This window comes from Ascaphus truei, chromosome 2 (assembly GCF_040206685.1).
Source record: "Ascaphus truei isolate aAscTru1 chromosome 2, aAscTru1.hap1, whole genome shotgun sequence".
NCBI classification, from domain to species: Eukaryota; Metazoa; Chordata; class Amphibia; order Anura; family Ascaphidae; genus Ascaphus; species Ascaphus truei.
The window spans coordinates 372785666-372809687 of record NC_134484.1 but is presented as its reverse complement, the minus strand read 5'-3'; the positions used below and the strand labels follow the sequence as shown (position 1 = coordinate 372809687).

Sequence of the window (24022 nt, the reverse complement as noted above, 5' to 3'; positions counted from 1 at the left end):
CGTTACCCTGAGGAGAGAAATCTAGGTCACTCCTTAGGCCTTAAAATCCCTGACCTTGCTAGTTGCCTTTAATAGCATACTATATTAATAATGCTTTATAACATCATTTGAAGATTTTGAGTGATAAAATGTATTTTCACTTCTCAGTTTGTATCCAAACCAAACCACAAAAAACAAAACACAAAGGGAGCCAAGAGCTACTTCCAATATGACAAAAATACACAGTGAAATACATATATATGTATTATATCTTGAAAAAAAGATCATTTAGTTTAACCCTTTGGCCAAAGCATTATAAGCCTGCGAGCCACTTCAAGGCATGACCATAATATCGCAGGTCCTACCACTAACTGATCAAACCAGACCAAGCATCTGTCTACTGCAGCCATTTTGTTTTGTTAACACTACTTACTCTGCTTTTAGTAAAAAAAATAAACATATAACTATTTCATCTACATAACATAGAGTAATGAATATAAGATCTGATGTACTGATAGGGCAGATGAGGTTTCAGATATAGGTCATTGAACTTTAATTCACTATTTCCAAACCACTCCCACTTTAAAGCTCCTTTTCGCTGATCTTATCTTGTCACACTGTTTACGTTTTGCTCAAATCATCTAATCCCTTGTTGTTAGGAGCAAGTTAACGTAGACAGCATCTTTTTTTTAATTTATTTTTTAAACGGTGTAGGGACAAGGGTTTTTAAAATGAAATAGTTCCATACTATGGATTTGGCAACATCAGATTTATTTCTTCTACGTGGGATGTCCCATTGACGATGAGATATATTTGCAAATCCCCTTTAAAAAAAAAAAAAAAAAGCTCTAGTAAAAGAAAATCTGGTACCATACTGAATAGAACACATTTAACTAAATTCATGGAATTAAAATGTTATCTTCTTTCTTTAAGAGGAAATACATTTAAATATGAATAAGACAGAAAGACATTTTAAAAAAAAAATGTTAAAAGAATATTCATTACAGCAAAAAAAATTTCATAGAGAGCAAAAACTTTTGTTTTAACAACTTACAGTATCAGTGTAATTGGCTTCCTTACAAACATACCATTTATTTTATTGTAGCCTTATCGTACAGTAGTAATGTCACTTGTGTCCTGTTTATCTGTTTGGTTAATGATGGCATCATCATTATTTCACAAACCACAAAACAAAAACAATTTACCTGCAGATACAGTAGGAAAATTGAAAAAAAAACAACTCACCATGAAGAGATTAGATTAAACATTTGTTTACCATTAAAACAATGTTTTTGGAAAAAAAAATACTTATACCTGTAACCCATGTTCCCCCACCCTAAGGGAGAATCACTGCTGTTACCTGGTGTTGGTACTACCTGTATGGCTCACATGAGGTTCTGAGCATCCGCCGGTGGTATTGGGGATCTTGGCAGCTCTTCGCTCGGTGTTGCAGCGCCTCCATTCCCACAGGGCCTATAGGAATAGGTGCAGTCCCCTGTGGAAAACACCCCCTCCCTAAGAAACTGCAGCCTCAGTTAGGAGTATAAAAACAGGTACGGTTCTTTATTGCAGCAAGTACAGCCATACACAGCATACAGATCAGCATATCTTTCCTTTGATCCCTGGACTCAGCCCCCAGGGCTTGAGGCCCCAAAGGTCTATCCCTGACTCCCTGGTTGAGTATGGGGTAGCTGTCCCACTCCCCTGAGGGAGGGGAAGGAAGGTGATCAGAGCCCTGGCTCCACACTTCCAACAACTGACTAAATGTAGAATATTGTCTTTTAAATGTAGGCTCTGCAACTCCTTTTGTACCCAGTGGAGGATCCTAGGTCTGAGCCCCTGATAGGGCAGTACCCAGGCCTCAAGCCCACCCCCGTCACTCAAGGGAGTTGTTTACTGCAGGAACATAAGCAGATATAACCCTAACACTGCCCGCACTGGTACCAGGACTTGCGTGTTAGGCAGAGGATTAGTAGCCCAGGGGATACCTGGCTACACACTTTTCTGGTTATCTTAATATATAAAATCGAATGGTTAGTGAGGTTAGTGCTATCTGCGGTGAATCTGATTGGTCCGTGACTCTCATTGGCCAAGAGGTACGCCCCACTGTGACATCACCTTTAATAACATTATTTTATTACTTAACTTTATTAAATCGCCGCAATACTACATTTAATTTACATTATTAAATGTCCGCATTCACAATATGTGTGTTTAACATTAACAAATGACCGGCAGCCTTCACCTACGCACTCTTAATTTAATTTTAAAAAAATTTAGAAAAAATTTAGAAAATTTTTTTTTCCTAGCGGGAAATTTCACTCACGGGCAACGCCGGGTCTCTCAGCTAGTATTAAATAAAGCACTAATAAATTACATGTAACCTGTTAAACATAGCACTGCCATTGGTTAACTTTGGTCCTAGGAAGAGACTGGCCTTTTAAACAGTAGCACAAAAGCATAAATAGCTTATATTATTTATTAAAGCAGAAATGAATTGCCACATAGTCTTTATTGCAAACACAACAATTATCTAATATACTGTGCTTTTTTTTGTAAAAAAAAAGTGCTGGTACTCAGGGATGCCAGACAGCTTTCCCAGGACTATTTTTTCCCAGTGCTGAAGAAGATATTAGCTCCATTCAAATGAATGAGACTAAAATCTTACTCAGAGCAAGGAAGCAATTTCACAGCATGTTGCACAAGGGTCTTAGACTGAAGTATACACCGAAGTTAGGGAATGCTCATCAAGCATTTAAGCAGTTGAACAGGCTGCATTGCGTTTTTTATATTTTTCTTTTTTTAATTACAGGTTTGAAGCAGGGGTCTCCTGAGCTGTTAGCACATCTCCCTTACAGGTACCTCAGGTGTGCTCCTTTTCAGCACAGGCATGTCTCCCTAATTTATTTGGAGGGACGCTTGAGGTAATATTTACACAACTCTCTCATCCGTATTTTTAAGTATGTAATTTGCATGCTGATTTTATTGTACGGAATGAGTTTTGTCAAAAACGATCCTCGGAATTACGGGGGAATGGATTTTCACAGTTTCACCCATCCCTAGAGGTCACAAAGTGATAGTGTATAGAGAGAGAAAAGCAGAGGTCGCAGAACAGAGCCCTGCGGTACTCCAACAGACAGATCAACAGAATGTGAAGACGTTGGCAACAGAGACAGAAAATGAGATGAGAGAAGTAAGATGAGAAACAAGATAAAGCTTTGTCGCGAATACCAAAATAATTAATAATATGCAGGAGAAGAGAGTGATTGACAATATCAAAAGCAGCAGAGGGATCAAGTAGGATTACTAGAGAAAAGTGACCTTGGGATTTAGCTTCATTTAGATCATTTGCTATTTTAGTAAGTACAGTCTGTTGAGTGAGCTGTACGAAAGCCAGATTGTAAAGGGTCCAGGATGGCATGGGAATTAAGAAAGTTGATCATATGGGAGTGTGACAGGGTGAATGAATGTCACCAGCCATATACCTGGCAAACCAATGTTTAGGCTTGCAGTGCAGCAGTGACGAGGTTATGTTTCAGTGGAGAAGGGCTGCTTAATTAGTCTGACCCCAGCTGCATAATCAAGGTGTTTTAAAAAAACCCAGGCTGTACACACATGCTAGCTAGCTAGCTGGTCAGGAGACACGACTGAAAGGCTGGAGAGATTACTGCTATAAGGTCTGTTTGCAAAGTACATGTTTGATTAACTATCTGTGTCCTGCATGCTGAAGAGAAGCTGCCTTGTTTTCTATGCTGAAGAGAAGCTATTTTGTTTTTGTATGCTGAAGAGAAGCTATTTTGTTTTTGTGTGTTGTATTTTTTTAAGGCTCAATAAACAAGCCTTATCAAGAGAACCCGCGCGTGTGGTTGCATGTACCCTGCAACAGAGAGACTACGAAACGTTCCTGCAATTTGGAGAACAGCAGGAGGAATACAGGGTGGTAGTTAGTAATGCACATAGGGTCTAGGTTGTTTTTGAGAATACAGTAGGTGTGAGCACCACATGCTTAAAGGAAGATGGGAAAGTGCCAGAAGTCAGGGAGGAATTGAAGATGTGGGTGAGAGTGGGGAGTGTAACAGGGACTTAACCCTGCCTAAAGAAGGCTTCAATAGAAAGCCTGTGGAATTCTGCAGGGAGCTGGTTAATTGCAGCCAAAGACAATTAACTAATCTCCACCTAACTAATCAGACATGTTGACAAGCCTCCTGCTAGAAACTGCAGGACAGAGACTCCTGAGCACAGTCTCAACTGTGCTGCCAAAGGAGGAGATATCTTGAGCACAAGGCTGTGCTGATATCAAGACACCAGGAACTGGACTTCTATTCCTGGGCATAGAGGACCCTGGAACCTGCCAGAGGCTGGTCCCTCAACAGACACCAACCAGACTCAGAGACTGCCACAAAGGGCCCCTGCTTACCGGCACCTCTTGGAACTTTGGGGTTTGCAGGTTGGAAAGAAGCTTAATTCTCCCAGCCCTGCAGATAGGGACTGGGGGAGTGAGTTAGCCCTTAAAAAGGGACATGCTGTTTATTTATTTTATTTAAAGTGGCAGGCTGAATGAAGCCATTGTTTAATTTCCCCAAATCCGTCTCCCTGCTCATACCTCTCCACATGTCTCTTACAGGGACTAAGAAAGAAGTTTAGATTACTAGCCAAAAAGTGAAAACCTACTGTATAGTGCTGCTTTAATAAACAAGTTAAAAAGCAGGGGTCCCAGTATCGATCCCCGAGGTACTCCAGTCACAACTTAAGCCGAACCTGAAAAGGTTGTCTATCCTGTTGTCTACCCTTCAACCAGTTTTCAATCCAGGTGCAAATGTTTTTTAACAAGTCCAATTGTCTTTATTTTGTACACTAAACTTGTGTGGAACCGTATCAAAAGCCTTTGCAAAATCTAAGTAGACCACATCAACTGCATTACCCTGGTGTGAATTCCTACTTGCCTCCTCAAAGAAACTGAGAAGGTTAGCTTGGCATAATCTATCCTTCATAAATCCATGCTGACTATTACTAATAATTTTGTTATCCATTAGGTATTCCTGAATATTATCCCATACTACACCTTCAAGTAGTTTCCCCACTATTGATGTTAGGCTTACAGGTCTGTATTTCCCCAGTTGTGATCTAGCTCCCTTTTTAAATATAGGCACTACTGTACATCTGCTTTTTGCCAATCTTGTGGTACTGGAAATGGAGACGTTGAATATTAAATGTAATGGTTTGGCTATATGCCATCGGGATCAGGTGCTTTATTTACTTTAATTTTATCAAGCCGCCTATGCACTTCTCCCTCAGATAACCAATTGTTCATTAATATAGGAGGTTGTGGCTTCCTCCTGTGGCACTATTTTTGCAATTGATTCCTCCTTGGTAAATACAGAGGCAAATAATGTGTTTAATACTTGTGCTTTTTACTTATCTCCAATAATTTGCCCGCCCATCTCACACTGAAAGGGTCCTATATTTTATTTTCTCATCATTTTGTTATTAAGGTACTTAAAGAACTTTTTAGGGTTCGTCTAACTTTCTGTTGCAATACTTTTTTTTTCATTTTCAATTTTTGCTAATTTGATTATCCTTTTGCAACTTTTGTTACATTCCTTATAATTCTTATATGAAGCCTCCGTCCCTTCTGAATTTAAGAGTCTAAATGCCTGCTTCTTCCTTTTCATTTCCTCCCCTGTTTATTTAGCCATATTGGTTTAGACTTGTTTCTTTTATATAGAAGGGAAGGGTGAATCCGGAGCGACAGCGAACAGCCCAATGACGTCACCTTCCGAAATTTGAACATCAAAGCTTTATTGAAGACACACAATGGAAACAGCAGGCTGCAGCACAGCCTCCTCCTCTACGCGTTTCACGCACACATGTATTTGTGTATGCAAGTTTAGTATCAGATAGGACCAACAGCGGACACCACTGATTGTACATACAGGAAACAAATGAAATATCATTTGATATTGTATGATGATATTGTATTGTATGTAGATAAAATAACAGTAGCACAGACTGGAAGAAAAACCTTAAATGCATGCTTGCTAATGCAACAAGCCTGACAGATAAAATGGGGGAGCGTGAATTAATAACTACAAGGGAGCAGTATGATATCATAGGCATTACTGAAACATGGAGAGTGAAACTCATGACTGGGTAGTTCGTTTACAGAGTTATTCCCTTTTCGGAAGGATCGATCAAATAGAAGAGGATGTGGAGTATGTTTATTTGTTAAACCGAACCTAAAACCTAGTACAGTATAAGGGAAGATGTTTACGAAGGGAATAATGAAAATGTAGAGACCTTGTGGATAGAAATTAGCAGTGGAGGTAAAAGTACAAATAAAAAAATAAAATGTTTGTAGGGATATGATATAAACCACCAAGTATCTGTGAGATAGTGAAGCCAAAATACTTTTGCAAATGGAGAAGGTATCAAAAATACTGTAGGTCATGTTTGCATAATGGGGGATTTTAATTATCCGAAGATAAACTAGAACAATGAGATTAGTATTACAACTAAAAGAAACAGGTTTTCGGGTGCTAAAAGACAATTAGATGATCCAGGTTGTTGAGGAACCATCCAGTGGAGGGACATTACTAGATTTGGTAATATCAAACAATTTAGAAGTAATAACAAATATTCATGTCTGAACATTTGGGAAACAGTGATCATAACATGGTCTCATTTGAAATAAATGATCAACAAATATATTATATGGGTTCAAGAAAGACTTTACATTTTAGAAAGCCAGATTTTAATAAATTGAGGAATAATCTACAAGGAATAAATTGGGGTAAAATAGGGTAAAATGTGGAAGATAAATGGCCAGTCATACTTTTAGATAATAAATATAAAAGAAACAAGAGGTGTGTGACTGTCATGCGCTCCTAGGCTAACGTTGAGTGAAGAACTGATTGTGCAGGGCTGGAAGGATAATGAGAGGATAAGTGGAGACCACTATAAAGGTTGGGGCTCAGGGGCAAAACGGCTATCTTACCCCTGTCAGCTCATCCGTTCTGGGTCCAACGATTCCTCAGCAGCGAATCCTACAGCGTACATCCGGCAGAGAGATCATGTAGAAGGGAAGGGTGAATCCGGAGCGACAGCGAACAGCCCAATGACGTCACAGTCATTTGAACATCAAAGCTTTATTGAAGACACACAATGGAAACAGCAGGCTGCAGCACAGCCTCCTCCTCTACGCGTTTCACGCACACTGGCGCTTCGTCTTGAGTAAGGAGGATGCCTGCAAGCCCCATATTTAAAGCACAAACCCTGCGAATGGGGAGTTAATTAAAATCATAACAGCTGTGAGCATCAAGTGGAAAACATATCTATTAGGCTAGTTGCATAGTGGCACATAGCAACGTTATTAATGTTGTTCTCATTTTATCATAATATATTAAAGAACATATCAAACAGTCTCTAAATGATGCTCATTGATTATAAACATGATAAAAAGAAAAATAATAAAAACAAATAGAGTAAATAGACGTTGCAAAAGAAAAATGGATCTATATGAACATGATCTGTCAGTTTTGTACTTTGTAATTGTATTGTACTAATAGACTATGATCTAAATGTATCACTAAACCCAGAGGGAAACAGAGAAAGGGAGAACTGAAGAGGGAAAGGGGAAGAAGGATAAATGGGAAGGGGGGGAGGGGGAGAGAAAGGAAAAAGGGGAGGGGGGCGGAGAGGGGAAACAATGGGAAAAGGGGGGAGGGGGAGGAAAAAAAGGAAGGAAAGAGGGGGGAGGGGGAGAGATGGGGGGTGGAAAGAAAGGAAAAAGGGAAGAAAGAGGGCAAAAAGAGCAGAAGTAATTATCACAAGGTAAATAACATCACATTATAAAAAACGATGTCTAAATGGACTTTGAAAAATGCAGTCATAAAAAACATCTCAGATCCCAATCGACATTCAGTCCATTGGGCTGTAACGTATTGAGGGTAAGGATCCAGTGTGCTTCTCTTTGGTGAAGGATTTTTATCCTATCACCACCCCTTAAGGGTAAGGCAACTTGTTCTATTTCCACACACTGGAATGACCGTGTACAGCCCAATGGACATGAATTGAGATGTCTGGACACAGGATGTAACATGTCATGGCTACGGATCAATCTAAGATGCTCTAGGATCCTAACCTTAAGCATACGACTTGTTAAGCCGACGTATTGTTTCGTACAACGGCAAGTCAGCAGATAGATCACATAGTCAGAACGACATGAGATAAAAGAATGAATCTTAAATCTACGTGTCCCATCAGAATTGGAAAAATGAGTAGCTTGCAACATGTTTGGACAGACTTTGCATCTCCCACATTTATATGAACCAACAAGTTTGGGAAAGAACGTCCTGGTGTGCTGAATGGGTTTGAGCACACGAGGTGACAGTTTGTTGCCCAAAGTAGGAGCCTTGCGGACTCACAATTTTAGATAAAAGGGGGTCTAATGTCAAAGTACCCCAATGTTTATTGATGATACACTTGATAGCAGGGGCTTGGTCACTATATCCTGTGATAAAGAAAGGAACCTCTGAATTATCAGCTTGTCTAACTTTAGGAGTCATGGAAATTAAGGAATCTCTATTCTAAACGCAAGAGCACTTCTGCGTTTCGCTGGCGGCTTCGTCAGGAGTCCTTGGTGCCTGTCATGGGTTGGCTTGCACAATATGCAGAGGCACAACCAACCTGACGAAGCCGCCAGCGAAATGCAGAAGTGCTCTTGCGTTGAGTCTCTGGTTCCTGTGCCAATAGAAGCCCGCTGTGTCCACAGTGTGACGCAGTCGCGTGGTGCGGAAGACTAAGTGAGAGAATCAAACCCGGAAGTTCTGTGGTGGTTTGCAGTGGAGGAATCGCCGGCGCAGCTTGACCCCCTGCAGCAGTTTCACCACTTACAGTTTTTTTACCTCTCACAACGGACACTGACTGTGCTCTATTTCCATTGCCTGATTTCTGGGGCTTTCTTGTAAGTTCCCACTGCATCTGTGTGCTCTATGATGTTCACCTACTAAACCCATTTGTTATTTTATCCATCTGTGTAGCAAACTTTATTTGTCCACTTTCCATGTCCCCATTTTAGTTATACCATCTCCCTATCACACAGTATTGCACTATTATTTGTGTTATGTTCTTTTCCTTTCATGTTCACCCTGGTGTACTGCGCTCCCTGACTTCTCGACACTGCAACTAGTTAAGGATCTACAAGGAAGATCCACTGAAGGTTGAGCTGCAATTGAACACTGGTTGTATATTTTGTTTCAATTTTATTTGCTGATTTATTACTGTTTGCCATCCCCCCCACCTGGAACACCCTCAGGAGCGCCTGGTGATTTCTGTGTTCTTTCAGCCGTGGGCAGGCAGCGGAGAGAAGGAAGAATAAAGATGGGGCCGCCGAGCGCACGGGAGCGCGCGTCTGCAGTAAGAGCCAAAGAAGGAGAGAGGCAAGTTGCAGGACCTGAGGGGGATATCCCTGACAGAAAGGCCACCCTGAAAAACTTGGCGGAGAGCTCCACAGCAGGGGAGGAGGCAGTGGGGCGAGCTGTTCCTGATAGAGAGTTAAGAATGGCCGAGGGAGACACAGTAATTACTAAGCAGGACCTCCAGAGCATGCTTAATGAAATGCAAGCGGGCTTTCAGTCGGCTCTGGACAGAGCTGTAAAGGAATTTAAAACAAAAGCTTCCTTAACTAGGAGAACTACGGAGTTACAAAATAAAATGGACATTTCTTTACAAAACCAGGTAAATACTGACGATGAGGTCTTGCGTCTCAATGAAGAGATGAGAGCTATGAGGGATGGTATAGACAATCTAGAGAACTGGGAGCGAAGGCAGAATTTACAAATCCATCATGTCCCTGAGCCGGTGTCCGCAGAAGCCCTCCAGCCATATCATGAGAGACTGTTTACGTAAATTGACCCCCAGCGACAAGATGGCGATCTTTTGATGAATTGAGTGCACAGAGCCAAGGGACCGAGCTTTAAGGACCCCAAAAGAAGCAGAGATGTGGTAAAGGATTATAAAAGGCTGCAAAAACAGTGGCTCAATTGAATTTGAAAACAACTCCATCCAGATTTCCCAGGATCTGTCTAGGGTGAAAATTGAGAGGAGGAGACGGCTGCGTCCAGTGATGGTGCTGCTCCAGGAAAGGGAATTCGCTACCGGTGGGCCTTTCCGTTCCGCCTGGTGGTAAACCATGAAGGCAGACAGATCTCGCTCCATTACCCTGAGGAATCTGCATCTTTTCTGTCAGCGTTTGGTCTGACCCCCAGGGAGGGATCGAGAAGACAACACATTTGACGGTCGATCGACTGAGGGTGCGGTTGCCGGAGATGAAGGATTCAAGACTGACTGTGGCTTTGAGGGACTCTTTGCGAGTCTGCGGCCATCTCCTTAACTGGCGATTCGGCAACCCAAGGAAAGATATCCCCGATGTGTAGCTACATTTGTTTTCTCTCCATTTGGTTTCTTTCCACTTTTCTCCCTTTATACTTTTTCCAATCTATTATAAGGACTGTTTAATATACGGTTTGGAGTCTGCTGCCCGCTCCTTGGATGCTGATTTGCTACAGCTGATCGGCGGCAGAAACCGGTGAACACACGGATTGAGTGCCCCGGCGATGGGTGAGGGGGCATTGGCCCAAACAACTGGGCTGTGTTTTTTTAATTTTTTTTATAGATAAAAAGGACACTAAGGCCACGCTCACACAGGACGCTATACGACGTGCATGCGCGTACCATTGGCTACAAAGTGCGGCGTCAACGCTGGTGCAGTCGCGAGAGTCTTTTCAATCTGTGATTTCCGGCTGCAGCAGCGTGATGTCAGTTTCAGCATCGAATCAGTACCCAGACGTTTTACATTGATTGGCTGCTGAAATTGTGGGGACGGCAGAGGGGACGGGACGGGGGACGGTACGGTAAACTAAAATAAATAAAAATAGCTTTGGGGACATGGACACACACCCCAGTCCCCGCTGTACACTCCCCCCGGTCCCAGCTGCACAACCCCCACCCCCAGTCTGAAGGTGAATTTTGTGCATGCCCCGCCGCGACCCAACTCCTGCAGCTTGAGCAGAGATCGCTGGGCTGCAGGAGAGCACGGCGGATGCGCGCATGGAAGCGCTCAGCCATAGCAGGCAGTGTGAGCTCGGCCTAAGCCTCATTGAGAGGCCAAGAGCAATTACTGCTCGAAAATTTCAATGTTAAAAGACATTTGAACATTTAAAGACAATGTGAATGCAGGTTTTTATATTTCTAGCCGGTAGGCCTATCCCTATAAGTGCATGTTAATACAAAAAGTTTTATATGTTTTTGTTCCACGGTTTTTAGGAATTGAAGTGTCTTTTAGGCTCTTTTAGTATCCAAGTAAGCTGTGGTCAGGGCGTGAGCAGGGGAGAGAAAGCAGATAGATGCAGGGTGTGCAGGATCGGTGGGAGCTCTGCATATCCGACGTCAGGTCGCCCCCAGTAGGGCCATATGCCCGCCAGGCCAGGCCACGTAAGGTCTGGCCGCAAATTTGGGATGAGTGGCAGGTTACACTCATCTTACTTTATAGTTTAATTTTGTTGGGTTTTTTTTGCCCCAAGTTCCCGGAGGGGGAAAGTCCTTTCCTTTTTGTTTTCTTTTATCCCCATCTCTTCCCTGCAACCATTACAGTTTTTCATTCACAACTTTCACCGAGAGAGACACGACATTGGAAATGACTAGTCAAGCGCCATTGAAGTTAGTATCCCTGAATGTTAAAGGTCTTAACAGTAATGGTAAACGTAGAGTGGCCCTAAAAGAATTTAGGAATTTAAAAGCAGATATTGTTTTTTTGCAAGAGATGCATTTTGATACTCAGGAGCCCCCAAACACTTTCAGCGGGACATCCCCCCTAGCATTTTACTCTTCTTTTACTAGCAAAGAAAGAGGGGTTGCGATACTGATTAAACGGGACATTCCGTTCCAGGCATTGGAGGTTAAGAGAAATCAAGGGGGGAGGTCCCTAGTGATTCACGGTCTTCTTTCAGGCCAACATATCACGTTAGTGAATATCTATGCACCCAACGAGGGACAAATTGATTTTTTAAGGGAAACACTGGAATCTATGGCAGATAGCCGAGAGCAACTGCTGTTATTGGGAGGTGATTTTAATGTGGTACCAGATCTGGATGTAGATAAGTCCACCCACCCAGAGCAATTACACCCTGCTATGATATATACTGTAGCTAAGAAATTTTGACTGCTACTTAAAGAATATGGTTTGTGGGATACTTGGCGTAACTCACATAAAGGACCGAGGGATTACGCTTTTTATTCACCCCCACACGATTCATACTCCGGAATTGACAATATATTTGTATCCCTGGGTATTTTGGAGGTATTGGTCCACTCAGATATAGGGCCTATCACGTGGTCAGACCACGCCCCAGTGGTGATCCTGTTCGGTCCTCCATTTGCTAGGACTCAATCATTCCATTGGAGTATGAACGACTCATTAATGAATTACCCAAAGACTAGCTCACAAATTGGAGATTCACTCAAAATAAATGTTCATATCAACAATGGCTCTGTAGAATCAACATCAATACTATGGGAGGCACATAAGGCCACGATTAGGGGACAGCTCATCTCAATAGCATCACACAGAAAGAGAATAAAAATAGAAAAACAAAAAAAGATTAACAGGAAAAATGGTAAAATTATAACAATCACATAAAAGAAAATGTATAAAATCCACGGACTGCTTATTGGCAAATTAACTTAGAGGGATCAGGTCGAGAGCATTGGTCCCTGCCATTAGGTTAAAAGGAGGAGAAGCGACTTACAACCACTCAAAGATAACAGAGGAATTTGCTAAACTTTAAACGGATCTCTACGATCTCGATAATTCAACTCCGAATGCCAAGGTCCCGGACCTGACCCAGATTGAGGCCTATTTTAGAGTTTGTAACCTCCCAAAACTGTCAGAGGAAGACCACAAAGTTTTACATGAAAAAATAACCGGTTAGAGTTAGTAAGGGCAGATTGCTCATTGAAGCCATCAAAGGCCACCGGGCCAAGATGTTTTCTCAAATATGTACTTTAAAAATCTTTTAGGAACCCTAGGGCCATGTGTACTAGATTTATTCAATGATTTTCTCAGCAGAAAACAAATCCCCCCACAGATGACTAAATCTGTATAGTATAGTGGTGATCCCTAAAGAGGATAAGGACCCCTTATGTTGTGGTAGCTACAGACCAATCTCATTGCTCAATTCGGATCTGAAAATGTATAGTAAAATCCTGGTTAACAGGTTGAACCCAATACTTCCTAGATTAATGCATTATGACCAGGTAGGTTTTGTAAGCGAATGCCAGGTGTCGGATAACACAAGGAAAATTATTCATGTGATAGATCAGATACATAAATCTAAGACTAAAGCAGTGCTCGAGCCTGGATGCGGAGAAAGCGTTTGATAGGATAAGATGGGACTTTCTAGATAAGACGTTGGAGGCATTTGGATTTTCAGGGTTTTTTTTTTTTTATAAGGGGTCCGGGCCCTCTACCAGACGCCAACAGCCACTCTGAAGATCCCAGGGGGGAGAGGAATTTGATTACAATTAAGAACGGGACTAGACAGGGGTGCCCCCTCTTTCTTCTTTTTTTCCACTGACAATCGAAACCCTTGCGGCTACAATCAGAGCTTCCCCAAATATACAGGGGATTAATATAAAAGATGAGTGTTACAAACTATCACTTTTCGCGGATGATATTATCCTTACTATAGCTAACCCATTGACATCTCTCCCGAATTTACAATCTGCTCTCCGAAGGTTTGGGGAGTTTTCTGTTATAAAGTCATAAAGTTAATGTGGGAAAATTGGAAGCGCTACATTTAACATTAATGGAAAAGGAGGTAGAGGTTCTAAAACGACATTTTGACTATAGGTGTAAAATTACCCATCTGAAGTATTTTGGGATATACCTTACTAGGGACTACAACTCATTTTATAAATATAACTATCCCGAACTTTTTTCTAAGATTAGAAAGGATCTACAAGCTTGGAACTCTCACTGTATCTCCTGGATAGGGCGTATAACGGCAGTAAAGACGAATATCCTCCCCAGACTTCTATATTATTTCCAAACATTACCAATATCTGTCCGACATACAAATATAAAAGAAATCCAAAACCGAATTATGCAATTTATTTGGAAACATAAACAACCGAGAAAAGCCTGGTCAATTATGCTGGAGTTTAAAGAAGGAGGGGGTCTAGCAATTCCAAATATTCTAAAATATTATATACTCTAGCCTCTCATTTGAAACGAATGGTTTATTCACACTCCCCGGGAGGGACCTACAGTGTGCCTGGTTGGATCTGGAAAGCTCACTTAAATACCCGGTTGGACTGCCTACTTTGCTGTGGTCGAGCTCCAGGACTGGGCTTGGGAGACAGTTGGCAAAAAAGAAATATAAGGTTATGCCAACTCCATCTAGACTTACGCCCCTATTCAGTAATCCAGGGGTTTTGCCGGGTTTTCAAGGTCAGGACGTTGAAACCTGGAGACACAGAGGGATTCTAGAGACGGAAACAAAAAATGATCGAGTGGACTACCGCTTGCTATGAAAAGAAGTTGGGGAACTCACAAGATTTGAAGGTTAAAAAAGTCTTTAATGAAAACTACATAAAATGACAAAACTCCTCCTCCTACATGTTTCACGTTCCTTGACAAAGCGCCATAGTGGGCTTGAAACATGTAGGAGGAGGAGTTTTGTCATTTTATGTAGTTTTCATTAAAGACTTTTTTAACCTTCAAATCTGGTGAGTTCCCCAACTTCTTTTCATAGCAAGCGGTAGTCCACCCGATCATTTTTTGTTTCTGTTGCTGCCTGGATCGGAGGACACCACCGGTTTCACCATTGTTGCGGGGGGAATTGATTAGTGGTGACACCTTGTGAGCGTGCGGCTCTACACCACTACAACCTCTCTGTAAGTACCCCGCTTCTTATACCTTGCTTAACCCCTTGGTTTTTCTCCCCTCTCCCTGCATCTATACTTATATGTACCGGACATTGCTATTATCAATTTAAAAGACTGTTATATTTTATGTAGGGAAGACCAAGACTGTTATTTTCACTCACCTTTTTGCTTCTGGAGCCGATATTCGTTTTTTTGCTCTCTGATTCTAGAGACGGGAGATTTATTAGAAAAAAATAAGCTGATATCGTTTGAGGAATTGATGAGAAAATATGGGTTTACCTCGGACAGAGGTGTTTAAATATATGCAGGTCCGACATTTTTTGCACCAGGGATTCTACGAGGGGGAATTCCCTAAATGCACACAATTCAAAGATTTATGCAAAACAAAAAAATATCAAAAAGGTCTGATCTCATCCTTGTACCAAGTTTTAATCCCCCAAAATGATGCCCTGGTCAAAATATATGGACCAGTGGGCTCTAGATTTCCAGACTGAAATAACAAGAGAGGACTGGGAAGATATATGGGATAATGCGGGTATAACCTCTCTTTATGTACAGTTACAAAAGAGAATATTCACAACATTTTATTACGCTGGTATTACACTCCCAAAAGGTTAACGCAAATGTTTCCGGAGGCGACCAATAGATGTTGGAGGGGATTTGGACAGATAGGGGACCTAGCACAGTAATGCAGACATATTGGAGGAGAGTTTTGAAACTAATGGAAGATGTGACGGGAATCAAGGTTCCGCTAGACCCAATTTTAATCATTTTGGCTAAGCGTATGGAAGATGTAAATCATTACACAGATACATTAATTTTGCATATACCAACGGCGGCTAGGCGAGTGGTAGCGTCTGTGAGAAAAAGACACTGGTGCCCTCCAGAAGAGAGGTCATTAGAAGGGTAAATGATGCGCAAATAATGGAGAGACTCACCTCATTCTTGAATCACACCACAAGGAAGTTTGATAGAGTCTGGGATCCCTGGGATGTTGCATAGGGGTAAGACTCCAATAGGATAGAGGATCCAGGAGTGATGAGTGTAGGCTATGTCGTTGATAAAATGTTATAAAATGTGGTATGATATGTAATATGACTGTTGTCGATTGTAAGAATTCTGACACAAAATGGTTGCCCCCCCTCCTTTTTTCTGCACACCTCCCCTTCATGTTTGAAAATCTTAATAAAAATGTTTATAAAAAAAAGGCACATCTATGTGCAGTAATATAGATTATCGAATAGATGAGTAGCCAACACAAGGTCAGTGAATCATCTAAAGTACATTTTATTGGTTTACTCCTAGGCTAAAATTGTATTTGTTATTAATATTTACAAATAACTACATGTGCTAAGTGAAATAAGTGATATATAGTGAATAATACAACTATTAAAATGACAAGTGGTGCTGCTGGCTCAATGTTTATCTGCTGAAAGAGATAAATCTCTAAATCAGGTGATTAGAAGATAGTGTCTACCCCAGATCTTTCTTTATTCAGGTGTGGTAGTGTTTGTATTACCATATTCCCCATACTATGTGACAAGCAAGGGTTTATTAACAGATGCTCTTCTTCTTCTACATGCATCACAGCATTCATAAAGAGGCACATTGTCTTTAGTTACAGATGAACCTATCTTCTGTGTGGTTACAGGATGCCTGTACTGTCAGGTACCTCTAATCCTCTGGAACCCTATCTATAAAGATACTTCCCTGACTTATAAAACAATAAAAGGGTTACTACTTTGAACTATTTACATGTGTGATCCCCTCTGAACCTCCTGGAATCCGAGGGGAAAACACACCCCTAACCCTTATATAACCTAGGACCTAGGTAGATGGAAAACCCCACCCCAGTTACTGGACGTAATCAAAACAGATGATATGTTGCACAAGGATCACGCCATATCATGTGACCGTTCTAGCAGTTTCTGGAAACCAGTCAGTGCCATACACTGACCTTTAAAACGCAACATAATACAGCTTAACCCCGTTATAGCGCGGTCCTCGGGGGCCACCCGACAACGGGGTCGCGGAAAAAAAATGGCCGCCAAATTTATTTATTTTTTAACATTTTTTAAATTAGAGGGGGGAAAGCTGAGAACTCTCCCAGCGTTCCCAGACCTGGTGGGGCAGCGGCAACAGCACACAGCACTTACCCGGCATCTGGCAGCTCTTCTCCCTGTCTCTGCTTCCTGCATCTGTCTTGCAAGAGCAAGCTCCCTTAAAGAGAGAGTGTGTCTGTGTGTGTGTGTGTGTGTGTGTGTGTGTATTTGACTGTGTGTGTCAGTGTGTGAGTGTGTGCTGTGAGTGTGTGCAGTGTGCTGTGAGTGTATGCAGTGTGCTGTGAATGTGTGAAGTGTGCAGTGAGTGTGTGCAGTGTGTGCAAAAAACAAAACAAAAAAAAACTTAAATGTTTTTTTTTAAATTAATTAATTTATTTTTAAATTCGGGGTCCACGCTCAAACCGCGTTATAGCGGATCGCGCTATAACGGGGTTGAGCTTTAGTAACAACTTTGCGAGAGAGGCCTGTGAGGATTAACTCCTACACTGCCTGCAAGGACCAAGACTGACTGTTGGGGTTTTAACATGTAGCACGGGTGCTACATGTATCTGGGGTGTGTTTTTTTTAAAATTTATGTATCTGAGGGGCGATATATCTGTTGGGTGTTTTTTTTTTTACATTTAACTAGTGCCTTACTTTAACATTAACCTTCTTACTTCCTATTAACTCTTTTAGTAGAAAATAGTAATGCCATTATTTATTTATAAAATGTTTTACCAGGAAGTAATACATTGACAGTTTCTTCTCGTTTTCAAGTATGTCCTGGGTACAGAGTTATAACAGATACAGTACGTGGTCACAAATACATAGTTACATTAAGTGAACAGGGTTATACATTATATACAAGACATTGCATACACAGCTAAAGATAATATATATTTTAGGCATATGTAACAATGGGTCAAATTGGTATATTCATTGATAAGATAAGAAAAAAATCAGGGTATTAATCCTGTATTTTGGACAAAGTCAAAATACTGTTAGTATACTGTATTCTGACCTGACAACTTCTCCTTGTAAGTTACAGAAGGGACATGACATTCCTGAAAATGAGATTCAATGTGCCATGAATGTGTACTAGTCTGAGCTTGATGTGTTATGATCCATCAGTGTATGCAATGTTAACCTGAGTTTTTTTTATTTATTTAAATGTTCTTTAACTTAAGGGGATCTGGAAGAAACTTAAAAGGATTTGAGTCATTCTGATCTATTGAAATTATATAATGATAAAATAATATATTAAAGCAGCAATACAGACCCCCCCCCCTTTTTTCCCTTCTGTATGTAAATCATGTGACATTGTATAACTCTACATTCTTACCTAAGTTGGCAATCGTTTGGTGACCCTATTATACATCTGTCAAAATCCTGATTGTGTACCTAACATAATGTCTGCCTTTCAGTTTGAATCAATCCTTCAGTCAGTGTAACTCAGCAGCTACAATTTATCCTGATATTACTAAGGTAACATTGACTATTGTTACAGTTTACAGCTCAAACTACTGGGAACATTTGCAAAATATCATCACAAACAGGAAAGTGTTGCAAATATCATGCACGGCTTATGAGGATAGCTTTAACCTGCTATAGAAATCAAAGGATGCGTAGTATATTACAACTCACTAAAAATTACATTAAGAGTTGAATAAAAAAAAAACACAGTCACTATTATCTAATACTACAGAACTGATTTATTAAAAATATATAAGATTTAACGTTTTGCTGCTTTACGAGGCACAGAGATATGAAATATACAATTTTGGCGAAAGAAAGACTTCTGTTGAGTTTACGTTCTAGAAAAATGTTACAAGACAGAATTTGGCTAGACATCGGCTCAGATTCACCTAATACATACTGGGCCATATTTACTAAACATTATATACAAGACATTGCATGCACAGTAAGAGATAATATATATTATTAGGAGGGGGGGGGGTTCATATGTACACGGAATGAGCGGTGCTGACAACTTGTGAATGAGTGTTTTTCCAGCAAGATACGTGGAAAGCCGAGGATGCTTTCATCCCCAAATCCTTTGCATTCATTCATGCGAACTCCAGCTATGCTTCTCAGCACCTAGAGAACTGTGTATACGATCTCTATGGCAATGGAAGGTCTGCTCTGACTCGCCCTAGTTCTGTGATGACATCATCATGCAAGCACTCTATTAAAATAACAAAACCTGTAGTGAGCAGAACATGAGTCCTGCAGACACAGGAGGACATCTTGCCAAACACTGAAACTGCGAGGATCCACGCAAGAGCTAGCTTTGTTACCTGTGACTTTATGGCTAGTAATCTGTTCCGACCCAGGATTAAGGGTGTTTGTTTTTAAATGCAATTCTCTCACAAGGGAAGTACCAGGAACAGTGGGGCTGGTGGGAACAGGACAGAAGAAGGACCTGTTTGGCATGAAAACGCTTGCCACCTGTATATCTATATCGGAGAAAAGGAATACTTTGATAGCAATATGTTTCTGACTCCGTGTCAGGGTTTTTATTGATAAGTACATTTAATTTTTTGCTACTACTTGATTTACTTTGTCCTCCTGTGCCTCTGTCTAACTATCGGCAGATGTGCAGAAGAACTCATACTATATTGAACACAGGCTGCTGACTACATTCCTGTCATACACCATATTGTTTTTCTCTGATAGTAGATTCTTGTAATAGAGACTGATGTGTCCTGTGGAGCGCTGAACGTTTTGTTTTTTTTCCTCCCCTCTAGCTGTTCTGTGTTGTGAGTTTTCCCTTTGGCTGATGGGAACGCTCTGTGATTCTTATGACTGGCATTGTTTTGTAGACCTTTTATGTGAAATTCTCTGATCTAAACAAATGTTTGTAATTACACTCCCCCTCCCCGCCTTCACTTTGTGATTACTTTGCATTTTTGGGAGTGCTGTGAATCCTCTGTTTTTGACTTCCTCACAACATTCGAGTGACGTAGGTTGCAACTCCGCCCCCTCTCCCATCGCTGCCAATAGCAAATATTCCAAAGGTGATTCCTCTCACATCAACAAAGACATTGAGCTCAGTGCTGGGCCCTTTAGTCTCAACAGAACGGCGCCACAGCCTGACTCCCTCTCCGTCCCACGGAAAGGCCAAAGCGGAGGATCAAAGGTGGTCAACTTAAACAAGCGGAAGGATGGCGGATGATGCGGAGCTGGTGTCCTCGGACAAGGGGCTTTTGAGCGCCATCAGAACGGCTGCCTGGTCATTCGTGTACGTACCAGCTAGACAGAGAGTGAGTGCGCGTGCTGACCAGCCTCTAGTAACGGTCGCTTTTAGAACCAGGTGGGGGGGTATGCGCGGGTGCTGTGTACATGATATAGGGGCGGCACCTGCCGGTCACCCGCATGGCCTCGCAACGAGAGTGGGTCCAGGGAAAGGTGCTGCATCATGACACAGCCACCTGGTGTGCCAGACCCCTGGGGAGCAAGGGAATGCAGCAGGGAGCGGTGTGACATGTTTATTTCTTAGTGAGAGGCAATAGTGGGGAGTACAGTGTGTCCATGCTGACCCACTGTGTGGGTGACTGATATGTAGCTGAAAACTTCTTTTTTTTTTTGTTATTAGCAGTTTTAGAAGTCTCCCTCATAGAAGCTTCTTATTTATTATTTATTTTCTAAAAATGTTTTACCAGGAAGTAATACATTGAGAGTTACGTCTCGTTTTCAAGTCCTGTCCTGTGCAGTTGATGTCAATATGGTATTACCCAACACATGTCGATTGCTTCAGGGAAGAGTGATACATTTTAAATAGATTTCTTTGAAAGCCATGGTGCTGAAACGGAGCATGGCTCCAGATGACACTTGGCACAGAGTGAGGGAGACTTCAGTCTAAATAAAAGTGACCCTGACCACAAGTGACCCTATTCCCAAGTGAAACTGACTGTCTCACACTGCTGGGTATGAGGAGTGAGACTTGGGCCAGGATTCACTAAGCAGACATGCGGGGTACAGTACTGCGATCTGGCGTTAACAACCATTCAAGTCAATAACCGTTAACACCGGATCATCAGGTATGTTAACCTGCAACACACCCTAGTGGAGGATATCTCAAAGCGGTAGTCCTGCATACGATGGAAGTGAACAAAGTGGCATTTTTGATAGGCTAAATGAGGCTGATTTACAATGGGGAAAAAAAACTAAAAAAAAAAACTGGACCAGTATTTGTAAGTACATTTCATGGTGAACAAGCTATTCTGGGTGCTCTTTCAGTCCTCAAAGCAACAGGTACATTGCTAGCTTGTCTGTTCTTTGTTTGTGAAGTAATTTTGAAGTCCTCATTTGTCAAATAGAGAAACACAAGTAGCTGATTAGCTTGAACCCAGTGTTCCCAAATAAATACAAAGCATATTCATTTTTCGCAAGCTATAAATAAGTAAAACTATTGCTTTATTGGCGATTGAATCTCTTCAAAGTAGCAAAGTATGAGGTGCCGATATATATCCTGCATTGTTTACATGTCCCTGTCACGTGACGCAGGAGAATTTAAAACATGCATGGTGGAGATAACCCCTTCATTGACTTAGCAATGGGGTGCCGGTATATATCCTGCATTGTTTAAATGCCCCGGTCACGTGACGCAGAAGAATTTAAAACATTCATGGCGGAGATACCGGCACCCCATGCAGAGGCCTGTAACTCGGGTAGCAGGGGGTTCAGCTCCGGAGACCCATTTCTTCAATACTGTGTTATTAAAACAAAATCAGCTTCATTATGCTAAATCAATGAAGGGGTTAAGTCAGAGTACCTGGTTTATTGGGGAGTAGAGGTTAAGCTTACCGGGAAGGTAGGGATTTTGCCCATTACTTTACTGTATGTGTTTGGGGGCTGGGGTGGTTGTAGTGGGAGGAGTTAACCCTTTTGTTACCATCGTGGTTACTACCACTAAGGTAATGAAGGGGTTAACCTCTCCCGCAACCTTCCCGGTAGACCAAACCACCCACCCTGGGGCAAATATCCCCTTCACCCACCCCCTCTACACCCAATAAACCAGGTACTCTGGCTTAACCCCTTCATTGATTTAGCATAATGAAGCTGATTTTGTTTTAATAACACAGTATTGAAGAAATGGGTCTCCGGAGCTGAACCCCCTGCTACCCGAGTTACAGGCCTCTGCATGGGGTGCCGGTATCTCCGCCATGAATGTTTTAAATTCTTCTGCGTCACGTGACCGGGGCATTTAAACAATGCAGGATATATACCAGCACCCCATTGATAAGTCAATGAAGGGGTTATCTCCACCATGCATATTTTAAATTCTCCTGCTCACATGACAGGGACATGTAAACAATGCAGTAGATACTGGGGGCCTGTAACTCGGGAAGCAGGGAGTCCCCGGACCTGAAATGAATGTGATTCAGGTCAGGAGACCCCCTGCTTCAATACTGTGTTACTAAAATAAAAGCTGCGCGATCGCATTAGAAGTGCATTAGAAGCGCGCAGGGAGTGACTGATTCAGTCTCGCTCTTACCGCACGTCTCTAAGGCCGCGCGTATAGTGCCCGCGACGTCGCTCCAAAACATTTGACTCCGTCGACGGCGCTTATAGTAAGCGTGACGGCGACGGAGCGACGTCGCGACCAAAAATGTGGAAGCCGGGTAAATCTGATTTTTCGGAGACTGTCGCCACATGTGACTGTCTCTGAAGCAATCAAGGACCCCGTCGCTGAAAGTTAAATTATAACTTTCACGGGTGACATCATTGGTCACGTCGCCAGCACTATAAGCGCGGCCTTAAACAGGAGCAGCCCGGTAGGATTCACACAGCGCAAGTCCCATTCAAACGCAAGGACCCCCGCTGTGTTAATCCCAATGGGCTATTACCGACTGCTATGTACTACGCGGCCGACCATAGCGCTGCATTTGGTTAGTTCTACAGAGAAATTACATTCCAGTTAACATTAAAGCTGTAGCAGGTGCAGAAATTAAAGAAATACATTGTAATATGTTTGCTGTAATATGTGTCGTTTGCTAGCTCTGTGTCACATTTCATAATGTTAAAAAAAAAAAAGTTGGGTTTTGTACGGATACATGGGGAAACTCTTAAACAAAAAAAATGTATATTTTGAAACTGTTTTACATCTTAATAATACGCTGTTCCAAGCACTGACCAGCGCCGAGACATTATTCTGGGTTAAGCCGGGAAGGTTGCAGATTGGCTTGAAACAAAGGTAAAATGGCAGGCTGGTCTGTGCTCGGTTTGAATTCGTGGGATTCACAAACCTACAATATTATTATTGCACAGCGTTAACTGACCTACATGGGGTTGCAGTGCTATAAACTTGGTTTGGAGGTAGTGAATGTCCCCCTTACTATTGTGCACTAGATTTAAATTCCCACATCGTTAGGATCTATACATTGAGATCACATCATGCCTGTGTTGATGATTCACAGCCAACTTCATTGGTAGTTTCTATGCAACAGTATTCTGGACGACACTATCGCAGTTGAATGAGAACTCCCAAGGTGCTTTTATGTTTTGAAGGACTAAAATTTGGGGTGAGGTCTGGTGTTTAAAGTGCTGCAGCCTCATGGTCCGTAAGTTTCTTTCACAAGTCTTTTTGAAAGAAAAATACAGACACAATTAGACTATTGTGTGTGTTCTGGTTTGTGCCTCTAGCTGCACATTTCAGTCAGTAGCACTTGTGAGAAGCAGTTATTCAGTGAGCATTCAGAAACTTGATGCATATTTTGCTCTGGTTTTCGGTGATTTTGTATTTATTGTGTACAAGGAGTTTCTAAATTGGCATACTACAGTATCACTTTAACAGGGCTATGTAACTATGTGGGTGCTTGTTTTTATTCTTGCGAGTCTCTTATTTTACTGTTGTCTTTGTTCACCTGTTACACACTAAATAAGCAAACTAAAATGTCATAACTCCAGTCACCACTGTGACTAAATAGTAGCATTAGTGGAATGCTTGGGTGATTTAACAAGGAGTCTATTGTGTGTAATCACTGGTTTATGTAACTTGCAAAGTGCTATGTCCTCAAAACCTTTTACTTTGGCACTAGGGATATTTTTACTGCGCA

At 41.7% G+C, this 24022-nt stretch overlaps 1 protein-coding gene across 3 annotated transcripts in view; it reads left to right on the top strand.

Moving 5' to 3' along the window:
- The first annotated feature begins 19181 nt into the window (after window positions 1–19181).
- Window positions 19182–24022, top strand: part of ABHD5 (abhydrolase domain containing 5, lysophosphatidic acid acyltransferase) — a 47118-nt gene continuing 42277 nt past the window's right edge. The window contains exon 1 of one of the 3 annotated variants that reach the window (XM_075587047.1): window positions 19182–20205. In XM_075587047.1, coding sequence (XP_075443162.1) covers window positions 20129–20205 — 77 coding nt within the window. In that variant the 5' untranslated portion in view covers window positions 19182–20128. Of the gene's footprint in view, window positions 20228–20631; window positions 21005–24022 lie in introns of those variants that run through there. The other 2 variants (XM_075587052.1, XM_075587053.1) reach the window with 2 other exon arrangements.